At 33.5% G+C, this 19985-nt stretch overlaps 1 protein-coding gene and 1 long non-coding RNA gene across 3 annotated transcripts in view; one reads left to right on the top strand and one right to left on the bottom strand.

The window, feature by feature from the left end:
- Positions 1-19985, bottom strand: part of LOC116847432 (protein singed wings 2) — a 26161-nt gene extending 6176 nt beyond the window's left edge. The window contains exons 1-4 of the mRNA XM_032822429.1: positions 19643-19985; positions 3458-3625; positions 3072-3234; positions 498-654 (exon numbers count right to left, since the gene is read on the bottom strand). Coding sequence (XP_032678320.1) covers positions 498-654; positions 3072-3234; positions 3458-3625; positions 19643-19671 — 517 coding nt within the window. The 5' untranslated portion in view covers positions 19672-19985. The remainder of the gene's footprint in view (positions 1-497; positions 655-3071; positions 3235-3457; positions 3626-19642) is intronic.
- LOC116847434 overlaps positions 561-19985 on the top strand; it is a 30227-nt gene continuing 10802 nt past the window's right edge. For both annotated transcript variants that reach the window (XR_004378760.1, XR_004378759.1), the window contains exon 1: positions 561-698. This is a non-coding gene — a long non-coding RNA (uncharacterized LOC116847434). The remainder of the gene's footprint in view (positions 699-19985) is intronic.

The following is a 19985-nucleotide window of genomic DNA, read 5'->3' as shown; positions in this document are numbered from 1 at the left end:
AGAGTTTTTAATTAAATCGCGTTTACAAGTGTAAATATCATATCTATTATAATTCAATTGAAATAACTTGGATTTTGGAATAAAAATTCGTGTATCTTATATGAGACAAGTTTCAAGTGGCGACTATTAATATAAACCTTAGACTCGTATTAATAGTCACTGCTTTTGAAACTCGTAGCGCATAAGATACTCAAATTTGAATTTAAAATCGGAACTAAGTTTTTCAATTGAATTATACGATACATGACATTATATTATATTGATAAGCATAATTTAATTGAAAAACTGATATCTAACCTTAAATTCAAATTGGAGTGTCTCACTCCACTTGAGATAAATTTCGAGTAACGACTATTGATACGCGCATAAATTTAAATCTGGAACTCTTATTCGAAACAAGTTTCTAACTATTAATACGAACCTAAGAGATTCTACATTTCGATGCCAAGAATATATAGCTTTCTGTGGAAATCTCGATAGAGAATTCTGTTTCTTACCGGCTAAATAAAGTTGCTTCAAGGTCGGCACGTCAATAGTTGTAATATTGATCTCCTCGAGAGCGTTGTTCCTTAGATCGAGAATCCTTAAGGCCCGCAGATTCGAAAACACGTTCCTCAGCAGTATTCGTAGCTTAGTGCCGATCACATTGATTTTCTATCGATACAGACACATCTCTTCAAGCTCCCGTAATTTTCAAGGTAAAGTATGTACGTGTAAAACGCCTCATATCGTCTCGCGATAACAAATTTTCGATAACTTTTTTCTTCTCGACATTTAGAGATTTTCCTATGCAAAATTCAAATGCTTAATTATGTTCAGAATTGGAAAAGTTGTTTTTAAAAAGTAACGCGTTACTTGTTTACATATTAAAAAAGTTCACTCGTTATCGTTATCATTACTCAAAAGATAAACAATTGTTACAATTTCCATCTCTATTTCGTTACTTTTTCATCAAGCTTTGAAAACTTTTTTTTAGGAAATTCGCTTTTACCCATTCTATATATAAATTCTATATATATAAAGTAGGGGAGAGTAGTGTCAACAATTATAACGGATTGTCAATTGAAACAAATAATCTAGTGGTAAAATTTGTTAGAGAAAATTTGTTAGAATAAATTATTATTATTATTATTTGAAAGCCTCATCGATATGTGATTTATGTACACATAAACCAAAAGTCATTGTCTCTTACATATTTTCCAATGCAAGCTTGATTATGGAAGAAGTCCGTTAGTAATTTTCAATATCTGTCGAAAAATTCTTTCAACTCATGCCATAAGATTTATCTAAAAATAGACTTTGCTAGACATTTAAATATACGTTTATCAAGTTACTAAATAAGGTAAATGTTGATATTAAATAAGTGAATAATATTCGTAAATAAGAATGGATATGTATATACATATGTGAAAATAGAGATGATCGCAACTGTAACAATGAAAATGATGTCGATTGTAATATATTACTATTGACACTACTTGCAAAGACATATCTAATATTCCAACTTGTTGGAATATTATTTATCAAATAAATTTTTCAACCGAGACAGTCTATTGCCTCAATTTCGTAATGAAAATTATTACGAAAATGTAATATAAAAGGATTAGAAATATCATAATACTGCTCGTTCAGAATCTTGTGTTTAATTTTTCGCCTTCGCATATGTTTACGTTTTTTATAAATGTTTCGAGACTCCGTAGGCTCTAAATCACGAAATTTCCCGACTAATGACATACACGCGGAACTATATACGTAAAGACACTGACGAAAATAAAAGATATATATTTGATATGCTGTGAAAGACACGAACAAAAAAAAAGTCAAGAAAATTACAGTGTACTGAATATAAAAAATAAGCTCATTCCACTGCGCAGGAAACCCATTTTATATTTATCTTCATTGTTTGTCTAATTGAATCTTTATTTTCAATATTTCTTTTTTTTATAAGTTTTAATATAAAATATTAACTTTTTATTATTTTAATCTTGTTGTTTAGCTTAAAGTAAACTACTTTATAACGTATAATTTTATGTATATTTACGTATATTTTATGTTGCTTTTTAAATGATTCACGAGAATTAAAATTGATATTACAATTGACACCCTATACTGTTACAATTAACACTATGTTGGTGTCAATTGTAATTCCTTACTGTCTTTTTATTGAAATAACTTTGAAAACTTTACATTTTACTAATATTGTTATAAAATTGAAACAAAAAAATCACTTAATGTCATATATAAATTTGGTTTCTCACTGATTAATAATAAATGGGATACAATGTAAAAAATTGTTTACATTATTACAATTGGCAGGACTGTCCTCTATAAAATATTGATAAAAGTAACGACTATATTCGTTATCGTTATGCAAAAAGTGTAATTGTGTAACAATTATCGTTATTATTGAAAAAAATAATATCGTTATCAAGTCATTACTGAAAACAATAACTTATAATGATAACGGTGTTACAAGTAACGCATTATTTCTCAATCCTGATTGTTCTAAAGACGACGGCGAAGCGTAATATATCACGATTACTATTATTTTGCTGTAATCTATAAAAATTCTAACAAATAATCCTAGCAAAATTTATTAAAGACACACAGAAAAATATAATTTTACTGCTAAAAAAGTGTTTGCTCAGTTTACTTTTCTTTTTTTAAATAATAGTTATCTTCAACAAAGAATATTTTCTTGATAATAATCTTAAAATATGCTCATATTTTAGAGACAAATTTATAGAAAAGCTTATTATCGTATATTTAAAGAAAAATAATTACTTTTTCTTTAGAAGAATATTATAAAACATTATCGAAGAGAAAGTTAGTCCGATTCTATGTAATAATTAAACTGAATTTTTGTTTTAATTTAATATTCTTGATTGAAATGTAAACATATTAGGATTCAGATTGTATTTTGAATAAATTTGATGCTTATAATGAACTTATGACAGCTTTGCGGATATAAACTTATAAAATACTCGAAACAAATAACACTTGAACGCAATATATATTTTTCTGTGTGTATATAGCTGTTATTTTCGAAGCGGCTGACAAATATTCTCTACCTCGAGTACTGCCATTTCGATCGGAAATGTAGTTGATAATTGAGTCAAATTACTGTTCGCCAGTGTTAACTTTCGCAAACGCGTAAATGTTCGCAGTACTTCCTGTGGATTGAACGTCGCGATTGGCCATTCGCACAGAACGAGCACCTGTATATTTTCGTTCCTGAAAATTCGTAATAAAACATCGAAGGGAAATTACAAACTCGACAGAATTACAAATTCGATCGTAAAAATCAGAAAAAAGATCTCTTCAATTTTGCGTCTTTAATTTCATAACGTCAATTTGTTATGAAGGAATTAAATTAGTTTCAATTAGTTTTTACTCGATGATTGAAAATGCAAGATTGATATTTTAAGCTTGTAATTTTTAACGTGATTATATTTACCTGGCCTTCCACTTGTCTTGGAGACCATTGAAACAGACGAGACGCTGCCGGCTCTCTGCGAAATCACACTCGGGATAATCGATTGTGTGTGGATGATGCCAGTAACAAATGTCGCCTTCCTTCGAGGAAACGCTCGAGCTACGTGTGTATGCGTGGAAAAGAACGAATCTGCAATCGAGACAATTTTTTATAGTGAATACCGAAAAATGATTCCGAAGTAGTAAGTAGCTCACTATGGCTCGTCAAAACATTCCCCCACTACCGACCCTTTGGCACCAGGGTAGAAAGGTGGGAGAATGTTTTGACGGACCATAGTGGGTCACTTACTACTTCCTGAAAAATCAAAATCTCGAAATTTAGAAACTAGGACAATTTCCCACAAAGTCAAGATCGAAATTCGAGAATACCGAGATAAAACATATTGAAATAAAATGTTCCCACACAGAAAAAACTACTATAATTGCTATATTCATATTCTTTATGGTTTAAAATTAGTAAAATATATGAAATTTCATATTAAATAAATATTGCATCAAAAATTGCTGTATTATTATATATCTATCATACATAAAACAACAGTTATTTTAATATATATATTATAATATACAGAGTGCCCCGCGTAAGACGGGTGCCAAAAGAAAAATATAAGTAGAATAGGTAAACGTGAACAAAAATTGTAGAGGTCATTTTTCAATATCCACGTAACATTTTGAGATATTCATTAATAAACAATCATGTAAAATTTTGAAATATTAATTTAAATAGTTGAGCAAATCAGAGCGCGCAACGCAGCAGACGGGACATACGGCTCGTTACGGCCGGCGAAGAAAATGGACGATTGCCCGTGGGTCTATCTCATAGGCCTAGAGGTGGGGACTACGTCTCAGATCTGACACTGCGTGATAGGTCCGCCAGCAATCGTCCATTTTCTTCGCCGGCCGAGGCGAGCCGTATGTCTCGCCTGTCGCGTCGCGCGCTCTAATTTGCTCATCTATTTTAATTAATATCTCGAAATTTCACGTGGTTGTTTGAAAAATGACCTGTACAATTTTTGTTCACTTTTATCTGTTCTACTTATATTGGGAGTACAAATAAGTCTTCGCCGTTTGACAAAAGATGGCCCCACTAGTAAGTTATAGTTGAAATTGTCAGATGTAAAACGTCATATCGTAAGGTTGGACATCTGACAACACCATAACCTTGAAATATTAGCGATTTTGTATCAACATCACATAATTTTTTTCGTGCGAAAATGTCGAGTTTTGAGCCGAATAAGCATCATTTGGGAACTTTTGATTTACTTCTTTAATTAGAAGAAATCTGCAACTGAGGCGCATGTAGAAGCATATGGTGAGGCTGCTTTAAGTGAGAGAAGTTGTCGTGAGTGGTTTCAAAAGTTTAAGAACGCTGAGTTTGACGTCGAAGACAAAGAACGTAGCGGAAGGTCGAAAGACGAGGAACGAAGACGTAGCGGAAGGTACGAAGACGCGGAATTGGAAGCATTATTGGAGGAAGATTCGTGCCAAACGCAAGAAGAACTTGCACTTACATTAGGAGTGACTCAACAAGCAATTTCACATCGTTTAAAATCGTTGGGAATGATTCAAAAGCAAGGAAATTGGATTCCATATGAACTGAAGCCGAGAAACGTTGAACGCCGATTTTGCACATGTGAAATGCTGCTTGCCAAGCATAAACGAAAGGGTTTTTTGCATCGTATAGTCACTGATGATAAAAAATGGATCCACTACGATAACCCAAAGAAGAGGAAATTATGGGGACTACGTGGCCATGCTTTAACATCGATAACCAAACCGAATATTCATGGAAAAAACTCATGTTGTGTATTTGGTGGGATCAGCTTGGTGTCGTGTATTATGAGTTGCTCAAACCGAACGAAACTATTACTGGGGCTCTCTACCGAACAATTGATGATATTGAGCCGAGCACTCAACGAAAAACACGCCCACTACTACTCCAGACACGACAAAATTATTCTCCTGCATGATAATGTTCGTCCACATGTTGCGGCGCCGGTCAAAACCTACTTGGAAACACTCAATTGGGAAGTTTTACCCCACCCGCCGTATTCTCCAGACATTGCTCCCTCTGACTATCACTTGTTTCGATCGATGACGCATGGTCTGTCTGAACAGCACTTCACATCATATAAAGATATCAAAAATTGGGTCAATTCGTGGATAGCTTCAAAAAATGAAGCGTTCTTCCGACGCGGTATCCGTATGCTGCCAGAAAGATGGGAACAAGTAGTGGCTAGCGATGGACAATACTTTGAATAAAACATAAGGTACCGTTCTTTTACAATAAATGCCCAATTTTTTATAAAAAAACGGCGGAGACTTATTTGTACTCCCAATATTTTTCTTTTGGCACGTTTTACGCGGGACACCCTATATAATTACTATATCCTTATATATACAGGGTATCCGAAACCTTTCTTGACACAAATCGTAGAAAAATAGAACAGATTAAACAGAACAGAAAAGTCAAATACCATTTTGCGAAATTCGCAATGATTTTCGAGTAATTAATTATTTTGTCTTAGCTCTACGCCCCTGTGGAGTTGGTGTGTTATAATTATCAGACACTCTGTATACAGGGTGTTCCACGTAAGACGTGCCAAAAGAAAAATATAAATAGAATACATAAAAGTGAACAAAAATTGTATAGGTCATTTTTCAAACAACCACGTAAAATTTCGAAATATTAATTAAAATAGTTGGGCATATCAGAGCGCGGCGACACGGCAGGCGGGACATATGGCTTGCCGCGGCCGGCAAAGGAAATAGACGGCTCGCGGGCCTATCTTATAGGCCAGAGAGGGGGACCGTTTGGCATACTGAAATGAGTAGCTCCGTGTTGCGTCCGTGTATGTGTGCGTTCTTCCATTTTCTTTGCCGGCCGCGGCGAGCCGTATGTCTCGCCTGCCGCGTCGCCGCGCTCTGATATGCCCAACTATTTTAATTAATATCTCAAAATTTTACGTGGTTGCTTGAAAAATGACCTATACAATTTTGTTCACTTTTATATGTTCTATTTATATCTTTCTTTCCGTATGTCTTACGCAGGACACCCTGTATATATACAGGGTGTCCCGAAATCCCATGATGACCCTTGGTGAGAACATAGAACGGATTGAGGTGAGCAAGAAAGTCCTGTGCCGTTTTGCGATATTCGCAATAGTTTTTGAGAAATTAATTATTTTGTCTCAACAAATTAGCGTACAGAAAGCGGCAGCGGAAAGAAAAATGCCTTCGGCCGACGTGCGACCGTGACACTCGCGAATCGTATCTCGCCGCGTCCCTCCGCCCATAGCGGAGATTAAATCGACTAGGTGACTCGGTCGCCACTATAGGTGCATTCAGAGAGTCTCTATCAACGCTACTGCATGATTTTATCTTTATCACTTTTTTTAGATATACAACGAGAATAGAATAATGCGTTAGCAATCAATAACGCTGGTAACATGCTCTTTAAACGTATTTTATAATATTCATTATCTAGGATATTATATTTAATATAATCTAAAGTTTATATCAAACGCTGTTTACGATCGTTTTATTGGTCAAATAGTATTGTAAAATGCACTTAAAACGACGTTAAATACTAGATCAGATTATATGAATCGGCTTGTGGATAAGATCCATTTAGTATTTGCAATGTCGAACGGACCTTGTCCTATGATTAATAAATATTAAGTAAATTTTAAGTGGATTCATGTCAAGGAAGTAATATGCTCATATCACAGGGATAGTTTGTCGTGGGAATTTTCTCCATGCAGGAGCCTTGTACACATATGCGCACAGGTTTCTGCATAGAAAAAATTCCAACGGTACCTCCTTACTATATCACACTCACGATTGGCGATTGCATTTGCGTTGCGCTTGAGTTCGCGATCATTCGTTCACTGGTAAGAAAAGAGTTGACTAGTTCTTAATAATACAATAAAGAAGTACAAGCGGTTATTCTCTTATTGCCGGTTATTCGTGACTGACTGTGGCATCAATTTTAAACCGGAAGTATTTGTCCCGCAGCTGATCCTCTGTGCCAGAGCTCGACACGTATTAGGTGTACAACTTTGCTTCCGCCGTTTTTTTTCCGAAATTCAAGGCTTTATTGTAAAAAACTGGTTATACATTTATGATTCAAAGTATTGTCCATCGCTGTCCACTACTTTCTCCCATCTTTCGGGCAGCCTACGAATCCCGCGTCGAAAAAACTGGTCATCTTTTGAGGCGATCCACGAATCGATCCAATTTTTTACTTCTTCATAAGACCGGAAGTGCTGATCAGCCAGGCCGTGTGCCATTGATCGAAACAAGTGATAGTCAGAAGGAGCAACGTCTGGAGAATACGGCGGGTGGGGTAAAACTTCCCAATTGAGTGTTTCCAAGTAGATTTTGACCGGCGCCGCAACATGTGGACGAGCATTATCATGCAGGAGAATAATTTTGTCGTGTCTGGAGTAGTAGTGGGCGCGTTTTTCCTTAAGTGCTCGGCTCAATCTCATCAATTGTGTTCGGTAGAGAGCCCCAGTAATGGTTTGAGCAACTCATAATACACGACACCAACCTGATCCCATCAAATACATAACATGAGTTTTTTTCCATGAATATTCGGCTTGGCTGTCGATGTTGAAGCAAGGCCACGTGGTCCCCATGATTTCCTCTTCTTTGGGTTATCGTAGTGGATCCATTTTTCATCACCAGTGACTATACGATGCAAAAAACCCTTTCGTTTATGCCTGGCAAGCAGCATTTCACATGTGCAAAATCGGCGTTCAACGTTTCTCGGCTTCAGTTCATATGGAACCCAATTTCCTTGCTTTTGAATCATTCCCAACAATTTTAAACGATGTGAAATTGCTTGTTGAGTTACTCCTAATGTAAGTGCAAGTTCTTCTTGCGTTTGGCACGAATCTTCCTCCAATAATGCTTCCAATTCCGCGTCTTCATACACTTTCGACCTTGCGCTACGTTTTTTGTCTTCGACGTCAAACTCACCGTTCTTAAACTTTTGAAACCACTCACGACAACTTCTTTCACTTAAAGCAGCCTCACCATATGCTTCTACAAGCAATCGATGCGCCTCAGCTGCAAATTTCTTCAAATTAAAGAAGTAAATCAAAAGTTCCCGCAAATGACGCTTATTCGGCTCAAAACTCGACATTTTCGCACGAAAAAAATTATGTGATGCTGATACAAAATCGCTAATATTTCAAGGTTATAGTGTTGCCAGATGTCCAACATTACGATATGACGTTTTACATCTGACAATTTCAACCATAACTTACTGGTGGGGCCATCTTTTGTCAAACGGCGGAGACTTATTTGTACTCCCAATATATCAATGCAAGACATTGCAGTGCAGAACACTTATTTTAAGTGTTTCACTCTTAAATGTACTCACTCTGTGAAATGTATTTCACTCTGTAAAATACAGATTCTATTTTCAAATATTCTTGCCCTTTCATGCAATAATGCTTCTGTTATAACGGGAAAACATGTATCTTTTAAAAAAAAAGTAGAAAAAAGACACAAACAACTAATAACAATTGCATGTTCATGTGACTCCGCCACATTAACCGCGCATGCTGCATGCACTAAAATACGATATTTGCGAAGATTTACTTCGAAACACTATTAATTACATTAACAACAGTCCAAAGCATTCAGCTATTTTCAAAGAGTTTTGTGAAGATTTACAAGATACCCATCAGAAACTTTTGAAGTTATGTACTTTTCGGTGGCTTTCACGTTATTCTTGTATCGATAGATTTCTTGAGTTGTGGGCTACTTTAACACATTTCCTTAATGAAATGGTCGTGAGTGCAAAAACAAAGTCTGAGGAATATTTATTATCACTTATGAATAACGTTGACACTAAGGCATACTTCCTATTTTTAAAATATGTTTTAAATTTATTTAATACATTTAATGCTTTCTTTCAAGCTCACGAAATTGGAATAAATTTATTGCAGTCTACATCCGTTAATTTCCTTTTGCAAATTTCTCAAAACTTTTTGAAACCTGACACATTGAAAAACATGCATACAGTTATAAACATTACTTTTTTGGAACAGAGGAATCACAAATCTATTAGTGATATTAATTTGGGATCGGAATGTGAACAATATCTTGATATGTTAATTAAAGAAGGACATGCAAATGTTATTCATAATATTTGACAAAACTGTTTGCAATTTTATGTTGTTGCTGCCGAAGAAATTAGAAAAAGATTACCTCTTAATATCTTTTTATTTAAATTACAAAGCTTTCAGGCGCATGTAGCTTTATTTGAAAGTAATAGAAAAATATCTCATAACGATATTTCTTTTATTGTTAAAAGTCTGAGCGGTTTTGATGAAAATAGCTTAAAGAAAGAATGGCTTGTATTATATAATGATGTTAGTATTGAGGAAAAGCAAACTCTTTCTACATTAAAGTTTGATGATATGGAGAAAAGTATTCTAAAACGTCAAAATAATAATAATATTGCGAGATATCCTAATTTAATGTCCCTCGTGAATGCAATTCAATCACTTTCGCATTCAAATGCCGATCCAGAACGAACATTTTCTTTCCTAACTGATTTAAAAACAAATAAGTGTGTGTGTGTATCACAGCAGAGATCAGAACCAGGATGGTTCGTCACTCCCACAGTAGTTAAAGACTGCAAACCTTCTCTGTCTGTGTGTGTGTGTGTGTGTGTGTGTATCACAGCAGAGATCAGGACCCCGTGGTTCGTTACTCCCACAGTATTTAAATTTATAATAAAACTTAAATAACAAGTAACAAAAAATTAAAAAAACAAACAAAAAAATAAAAAAAACCAAAAATTAAAAGAAATAAAAAAATTGACAAAAATAAACAAAAATAACAAAAATATAACAAAAATATATAAAAATAAACAAGAAATGTAACTAATTCCGTTACAGTGCCTTAAATACTCCCGTTATTAATTCTGGGCAAATATATTTTTTTTCCATAACAATATTACATAACAATGTTAAAGAATGTAAACTAAAATATAACTAAAAACCTTGGACAATATATTTAAGATATTTCTATAAACTATTCTATAAACATTTTATTTATAAAATATTAATAGTTTTGGAAGCAAGGATTTTTGGCTGGCTAAAATCGATTTGGGACCACTATGTGGCGGGCGACCGTGATACACGCGAATCGCGGCTCCGCCCATAGCTACGCTGTATCTCGTAATTATGATAACTATGGTATAAAATATACGAGATACAGCGTAGCTATGGGCGAAGGGAGGCAGTGAGCCGCGATTCGCGTGTATCACGGTCGCGCGCCGGCCCAAGCACTAATTTGCTAAGACAAAATAATTAATTACTCGAAAACCATTGCGAATTTCGCAAAATAGTATTTGACTTTTCAGTTTTGTTTAATCCGTTGTACTTTTCTACAATTTGTGTCAAAGAAGGTTTCGGATATCCTGTATATATTGGGAGTACAAATTAGTTCGGTCCGTTTTTTTGTGGTCAAAAATGCATTTATTTCAGAACAAAATGAATGAATAGATTAATCAAAATATTGTCCATCGCTGGCTACTACTTTTTCCCACCTCTCAGGCAATTTTCGAATTCCATCTCGAAAAAATGTCTCGTCTTTTGAGGCGATCCAAATTAGGAGTCAATTTTCGATTTCTGCGAAAGAAGTGAACTGGTGACCTGCCAAATCGTGCTGCATCCGTCGGAACAACCAGTAATCAGAAGGAGCAATGTCCTGCGAATACAGCGGGTGCGGTAAAATATCCCACTTGAGCGTTTCCAAATAATTTTTTACGACTTTTGCAACATAAGGCCGAGCGTTATTATGCAGAAAAATAACTTTGTCATGTCTTTGCTCGTATTCCGGCCGTTTTTCTCGGCTCAAACGAATCAACGAAGCGTAACTCCCAATGATTCTGCAAGCTCCTCTTGCGTTTGACTCGGATCTTCATCGAGTAATGCCTCCAATTCTTTGTCTTCGAATTTTTTGGCTGTTCAGAGACTTGTCTTCAACGCTGAAATCACCATTCTTGAAACATCGAAACCATTCCCTACATGATTTATCAGTTGGAGCATTGTCACCATAAACTTCTACAAGCATTCGATGCGCTTCAGTTGCACTCTTCTTCCAATTAAAGCAGAAAACTAAAACCTCCCGCAAATGCTTAGTTAACAAAAAATTTGACATATTCGACACAGTAAAAAACAGGGGTTTTATATGAAACTCAAAGCGATATAAACTGAATATTATTGACAGATGTCTAACCTCTCTGAAACCACCGAAATCAGCTGTCACTATGAAACATTCATAACAGCCAGAGCCATTTTTTGAAAACGGACTGAACTAATTTGTACTCCCAATATATATGTCTTAAAAAAAATCTTTAAAGCTTTCATTGAGGTATAATACGGATTAAAGTGAACATAAAAGTTCTATATCATTTTGCGATTTTCACAATAATTATTAAAATATTAATTAAAAAGGATTTGTGAATGACGTGAGATATATATAGTATAATTTTGACGCAATATTTATTTAATTTGAAATTTCATATATTTTACTAATTTTGGACCATAAAGAATGTGAATGTAGCAATTATAACAGTTTTCTTTGCGTGAGAACATTTTATTTTAATATATTTTATCTCGATATTCTCGAATTTCGATCTTGAATTTTTAGGAAATTGTCCTAATTTCTGAATGTCGAGATTTTAATTTTTCAGGAAGTAGTAAGTGACCCACTATGGTCCGTCAAAACATTCCTCCACTCTTCTATCCTGACGCCAGAGGATCGGTATCGATAGCGGAATGTTTTGACGGGCCATAGTGAGCCACTTACTACATTGGTATAATTTTTTGGTATATATATATATGTAGTAGATGAACTACAGTAGATGGCGATGTCTACCCTCATATGCTTGTACTTTAGAATCTATATTCTCAATCTTCTTTTATCTATAAAAGTGCCTTTAAAAGAGGCTTAGGAGCCATCTGATTGGTTGAGAAGCTATATTCAAGACACTTTTATCGATAAAACAGGTTTCAGTATATGGGCCTAGGTTATCAAGATGAATAAAAAAGCCCTCTACCTTTTTGCTAATTTTAGTTAGATAGATTTTTAATTATTAATTAGATAACATTAATATATTATTGCGAGCGACCAATATATTATTCCGCCAATCTTCTTTAATTAATAATTACTATCTCTTTCTTGTAATCTGCAGAATAAATACTATGATTAAAATATCCATAGGATCTAGTTCTGTTATACAATACTGAAAATATTGCTTAAACACTTATGGACAGGCAGTAAAGACCAATGTACCACTTCCGTAATATTATAGTTACTACACAATTTAATATGAATTTAGTATGAATGAAAAGTAATATTAATATTTGATTATGGTAAATTTTTCTGTTACGTTTTCGTAGTAATTTTCGTTACAAAATTGAAACAATGTACTGTCTCAGTTGAAGTTTTATTTGATAAATAATGTTTTACACAACCAGGTCAACCAGATTCTTATCTCTAAGGATTCTAGCAAGTGTGTATGAGACAATGCCTCCTTCTTTGTCAACATAAATAATATATCGGCTTTTAAATAGTAATAATAATAATAATAATTAATGCCTCTCTCAGATTTCGTCACTAGACTACTTGTTTCAACTGGCATCCCGCTATAACTGACATCACTTTCCCTTACATTTTTTTCAGGACAACAAATATCCATTTTTTTTATTGATAAGCATTGTCGTGAAAACTTTTACCAATTCAATGCGAAGTTCGCAAAAAGCGTGTCCCTTGATGAGATTCATAGCTGCGTAATTAATTATCTTTAAACATCTGCAAGAGACCGGAATCTGACACTGACGAAGAATGAAATTTACATTCGGAATCGATACTCGTCACAAACACGACGAATATATATGTACACGTATATTTTATATTTGGTCATAAAATAGTATTTTTCGCTCTCTCACTCCCTCCTCTCTCTTTCTCTTTCTTTCGCGGTGAATGACCTCATATTATTCACAGACCATTTCACGAATGTGACAGAAGTAGGTAAATTAACGTAAAAGATTTATAATCATTACTTGGCAGCTTCATTATTTACGCAAGATACGATAACGAGAGCAATGTGTCACGGCGTTATGCTGTCCAGGCCGCTGAATAATTCACGTAGAATTTGGAATCGTCAAATTTGTCACTCTGTCAAAGTTCAATCAGTGTATTCTTCATTCAAATGCTGTACTTATAACCAAAGTTGAATAAGTTAATATATTCTTTTAACTAACGAGGAAAAATATTTTGCTGTCCCATTCGGATACTCCTTTATTATGTTATAGGTTATGGAAATATAGGATACATACATAATTTTTATCTGTGTAAAAATATATCTAGGAAGTGGAATTAGATTCCGAAGTTAGAGGTGTAATCGATTTATTTTATAGTTTCCTATAGAAGCTGTTGTCCGATTTAAATGAAACAAACGCCAAAATATTTCTTTTAATGAGGGTTGCAAGATATATTTTATGTAAGATTTTTTGTCAATTGTATGGAAGTAAACCACCCGTATCAAACATTAAGACTTTTATAAAAATCACACAATAATAATCACACAATAATAATCTTGCATAAAATATATAAAGAAATATTTTGGCGTTTGTTTTATCTAAATCGGATAATGACTTCTATAGAAAACCCTAAAATAAATTAATTATACACGAACTTCGGAGCCTGATTTAACCTTCTAAATATGTTCTTCCGTCCATAACAAAATATATATGTCCTACATTTTTCCTCTATAACATATTAAAAAGGTGTCCCTTTATTTATTTTTGCATTTAATTTAATTAATTATTAAATTTATTTAATTATAAGTTCAATTTATATAAAATAATGAAAAGATAGTCTTTTACGAAAAAATACCGACTGTTTTAACTTTCATATAAGAACACCGGTATTGAGAGAAACGAAGAAACATTTTGTGTGCTAACAATACTTTTAGTTTTTCTTATTTTGCATTGCAAGTAGCCTGCAATGATTTTAATATTTTGATAAAAATTATTTTAACTTATATAAAGAAGTTAATAAATTAATACGTTTAAAAAAAAATAAGTTGAAATTAAAACTGGACTCATTAAAAATTAACTAAGGCAGGTTAAAAGTTATTAATTTTTTAATAATTTTAATTTTTTAACTCCACTTATAACTAATTATTATTAACTAGTTATTAATCAATTTTGCTTATAATTAATGGTTCAATCATAAATATAGCACTGCAATTAATAAAATTTGATAAAAGAATCAATTAAGAATAGCGACTGTTCTCATAATTAAGCGAACTCTATCTTAGTGGATCAAGGAAATTTATTTTTCTCTTTCTGCATCTCTTTTTAAAGTTTTAGATATATAAAATGTGTTCTTAAAGGGAATTCGAGAAATTATTTAAGTTATAGGACTATGTATGAAATATTGCGAACAAAAGTGGTGTGTCAATTTTTTTCTAATATGTGTCGAATTAAGTCTAATTAAGTCGAATTAAGTCTAATTTTTTCTAATTTTTTTTTAATGTAAGTCAATTTTTTCTAATTTGAGTTGGCATCACGAACAAAGAACTATTCTCTGTCTTTCTGTATATTTAGAAGGAAAACGGCTTCCTCTCGCACATATTTTACAGCTAGGACTGCAAAGAGTTTTTCTCTATTTCATATATAAAAGATTATTCAGTACAACTTGACAAACTTACCCTAATAATGGATGAGAAATCAATCTTTGGTACCATAATAAGCTCAAAGGACTAATAAAAATCTAAAAAGATCCAATCTCTAAATTCGCTAATAATAATGTCGTTTATAAATTAAATTGTAAAAACTGCAATACTACACGGAAAAAAAAGATTTGGTTGAATTAACCAAATATCTGGTCGAATATGAACGATCCAGAAATTCCGATTGAAGTCCGATTGAATTCTGTTTAAGTTAACAAGATTTTTGGTAAATTAACCAAACATGTCTGGTTATTTAACCAGACGTAGTTAAATAATCAAACATATTTGGTTAGTCTACCAAAAATCTTGTTAAACAGAATTCGGGTTACTTTAATCGGAATTTCTGGATCGTTCATATTTGAGTAGATATTTGGTTAATTCAACCAAATCTTTTTTTTTTTCCATGTACATATATTGGACTGACTAGCTGTCTCTTTCCTTAAGAACCTAAAAGGATCAATCACTCCAAATCCCTCCGTTGTGTTTGACCACATCATGAGTGTACTATATGACTAGTTCGTCTGGGATAATATTTTAATACTCGACAAAGAAAACTTTTACTTAAAAAGACATTTCTAAAATGTTACCTATTAAAAAACAACAAAATGCATCAACTTACAAAACGACACGGAATAACTTGACGATTCCTATCTTCCTACTATTAACAAGTAAGCAATATAATTTAAGCATAACACAGTGCCTTTGTTTTGTAAACATTCGTCTTTCTGTACACTTGCGATAACACCGTACATAATTCTAACCGCAGTTGAGGTCGTATATATCGTTAGGGAGCGTTGTCTGTGCTCACACAATTTTAACTTTTGATCATTTATCACGTCGTCTATTATGCCAACTTTACGCTGCTTGTTTGTGGTAAGACACTTTTCTTTCTTTTATATCTTTTTATAGCTTTTAGGACGGGTGTTGCTCGCAGTTTTTTTTCACGCAACAAGTTTTTCATTTTTATTTCTTGACTCTTTTCTAATTGTCAAGAAACTTTTGGGTAAGTCACACCTCTACTGACTATCACTTTTATTTACCATTAACTGCAGACGCAACACTTTTGAACTTCTTTTTACACGGCCATATTTATTAGATTGGAACACCATGTTTCCAGTGATATAACTCCAGTTTACATTAGTATTAAGTGTATTTTTCAAACTGCGAATTATACATTGCACTGAGAAGGGTTGAATAATCAACCGAAACGTATGCACAAAGGAATTCTTTTCCTTATATATTATTTATAAAAAAACTTATCAAACTTTTCGCATAAAATTTCTTGCGCTTGGCTTCTATTGGCCTTTTCTTATATAGTTGATCAATTTAATTAAAGTCCGTTTAATTAATCAGCAAATTTAGTTAAAGTCCGTTTAATAAACTTAACAACTTTAATTAAAGATTGTTTAACTGATAATTGATATGAGCAAATTCAATTAATTCAATCGTTCAATTACTCAAGTTACAATTGGTTCTGCGGATAATTCATATTCAGAGCATTGTGGCATCGTGGAAAATGTCGATGATTGAGTAAGACCTGCGTTGAAAGGAACACTGAGCGTATCAATCGTCAATTTAAACCAAATCTTCGATTGAATCAATTGAATTTGTTCATATCAATCGTCAATTAAACGACCTTTAATTAAATTTACTAAGTTCAATCGTCAATTAAGCGGCCTTTAATTAAATTTACTAAGTTCATCTATTAACTAAACTAATGATCTTTAATTCCCTTTGCCCATATCAATCGCCAATTAAACGATCTTTAATTTAATTGAAACTAATCATTATTCGAACGGTTTTCGATTAAATATTTTGAAATTAATTAAATGGTTTTTAATTTAAATGGCTGATATTAATCGTCAATAAAACACAATAATCAATTAAAAAAGTAATTAATGTCTTGCAATTAATTTCTTACTTGGTTTAGATATTGATAAAAGAGTTAAGAAAACACGGTCTACTTTTTCTTTTTTTTTCTACCTTTTCTTCTTTTTACTGATGTTAACTAGGAATTCGAACTCCGCCTAGCTCAAAGATCATTTATGAGAAAAACAGATTTGTTTCCGGGATTTCACTAATCGACAATCATCAACCTTTACTCGTGACTGTCAGGTATTTTGTCTTTCGACGCAAAATTCGCGCAAATAGTCTCACTGCTATCTCCACCGATTAACGTGAGCTCATCATCTCGAGTATAAATTTTGATTCTACTTTCGACTTCAATATCTCATTTAAAGTCTACTTTAATACTTTAAACTATATATCTTTTGATTCTATTTAATCTATTCTGCATTCTTGACTTCTGATAAGCTCGTGAGATCAAATTCTACGAATAAATGCGTAGATCCTCAGTCGAAATTTTAGCCGTAATTTCGTCCTGAACTTTCTAGCACCTATATATTCTGAAGAATTAATGAATGTTTAATACACATGGAAACTGAAATCTTATTTTAACGAAAGGTTTTCTTTAAAATCAACAAATGACATTTTATGTGTTTTCTGCCATTTAGAGATGCTAAATAAGATTTCAGTTTCCATGTGTATTAAATATACATTAATTCTTCAGAATATATAAATGTATTAGAAAATATGGTTCAGGTCAAAAGTACGGCTGAAATCTACGACTCGAAATCTACGCATTTATTCGTAGAATTCGATCTCACGAGCTTATCGGAAGGCGAGAATGTATGTTTTCCTCCTTCTACGCACGCACAAACATGCGCGCGACACGTGTAATTAACAGTTGTTTAATAGTAAATCTGAATCAACAAGAATAAATAAGACAGCGTGCTCTTCGTGCGCGATTTCGCGTCCCGATCGCATTTACAGTATTCTCTTGTCGACGATACCGTGTTAAATCCTACGACAAATATTTAATATACATCGTAAAGTCCCGAATACATCCTCGACGATATGTCATGTCCACGAACACGTCATTTTCTGAGCCACAAATCGATTCGCAAATACGTTCAGCAGGTAACGAAAGTTTTTCTCGGTTTAAAAGAAAAACTATCGCAAACTCTTCAATGAAGTTATTTTCGTCCAAAAAAAGATAATCTTATCTTTAGCGGAATCTTCTTATATATAACCTCAAGAGGATTTTTTTAAACCAAGAAGAAAATATTCTAAGTATAATGTTCCTAAGATAAAAAAAGAATCTTTTATCTTTTATCTTTTATTTAGAATAAAAGTCTTGTTTTTAATAGAATTCACTTCATTAAAATAGAAACTACTCTTTCGGTAAGAGATTTTATGTGATTACAAGAAACAGCACTTTGCATTAGAGTTCTTTTTTGGGTATTTGTTCCGGAGTCTCCGGTTTATTTGCGATCGTGCCTGTCGCAAGCTCCCTGCCGTAATTTCAGACAATACGCCAATGGGTTAAAGAGTTGCAAATATTCGGCGACAACAACAGCTGATCTATTGTCACGCGAAGAACACACGAGTCTGCGACAGACAATCGATCCGGGATTCATGTATACAATCCATGTACATCGTATTAAGGAAACTGACGTAATATAATAAAAACAGCGCGACCGACAGCGCTCATATATTCGCTATCGTTGATCTGCCCGAGTGTGTGTTTGCTAAATTAATACAAATAAACTGTTTTGTGTTAATGCAAATTGTCGCCTTCCGATCTACCTGATAATCGATCCTAGATTGACATTATACCGAAGATCTCAGATTCATTCCTCACCTCTCGGGTTCTCCAAAGCGCTGAACCAAACGGTTTGGCATAAAAGAAAAATAAAAGAAAATAGAGAATGGCGGATGGAGGTCATATTCATTGAATAGAATTCATTCCTGGTTATTCACCCTCATCCGAACAGTATTATATTATTCTTTTGGTGTTATTCGAATATTTTTCTTTTGGTGTTAGAGGAGTCTTTTAAAGTATATATATATTTATAAGGGTTTTTGCTAAGAATAACATATTTTTTTGGATAAATTCTTATAGGAAAAATTCTTATTTTATTATAATTTGATAAATATTGTTTGTGTATGTATGTGTGTGTGAATATATTGGTTTTTCTTTTTAAATCTACTTCTGAATAAAATTAATTTTTGAAATAACATACGGTCTGTTGTGTTTCATATACCCGTCTCCAATAATAATTATTTTATCTTATTAAAATCTTTTTGTTCGAATTTTTATTAAATTTTGATCAAATATCTTTTCTGACAGTTTAATTAATTTTTAGATATTATAATAATCAGTAAAACGGATTAATATAAAAAAAGATAGATTATACCACGATAGCACAAATCTCTCAGAACATCCTAAAGACATTCAGAGGATGTCCCTCTATATCCTAAGAACGTTCATACGATATCCATGGAATATCGTGTGCTGTCTAGGTAGATACTCACAAGAAAATTTGTCGCGTTGTTATTCCCATGACATCGAATATCAAGATGATATCGCGAACGAACGTCGGGTGTACTGGACGTTGTGAACGGACGATTTGTAGTTTTGCGTGAGATACCGCGGGAGTTGCCTTCTGGTGAATTCTCTGATGAACACTTTTTGTCAAACGTGACGTCGGCCCGGCGACGTGGGACTCACATCGACCGCCTGCGCGATCGCGGCGGATGTCGCGCACGAAACGGCAAGTATGCTAATGAGAAAATAGAAACCGTATTCAGCGTGTCAGCAGGCGGATAACTAAAGCAGCCACGGCGGCTTAACGTGTAATGAACATCTTGTGCGATG

Source organism: Odontomachus brunneus, unplaced genomic scaffold, assembly GCF_010583005.1.
Source record: "Odontomachus brunneus isolate Ranch 3 - 2012 unplaced genomic scaffold, Obru_v1 Obru_scaffold_077, whole genome shotgun sequence".
NCBI lineage: Eukaryota > Metazoa > Arthropoda > Insecta > Hymenoptera > Formicidae > Odontomachus > Odontomachus brunneus.
This window is presented reverse-complemented; position numbering and strand designations above follow the sequence as displayed.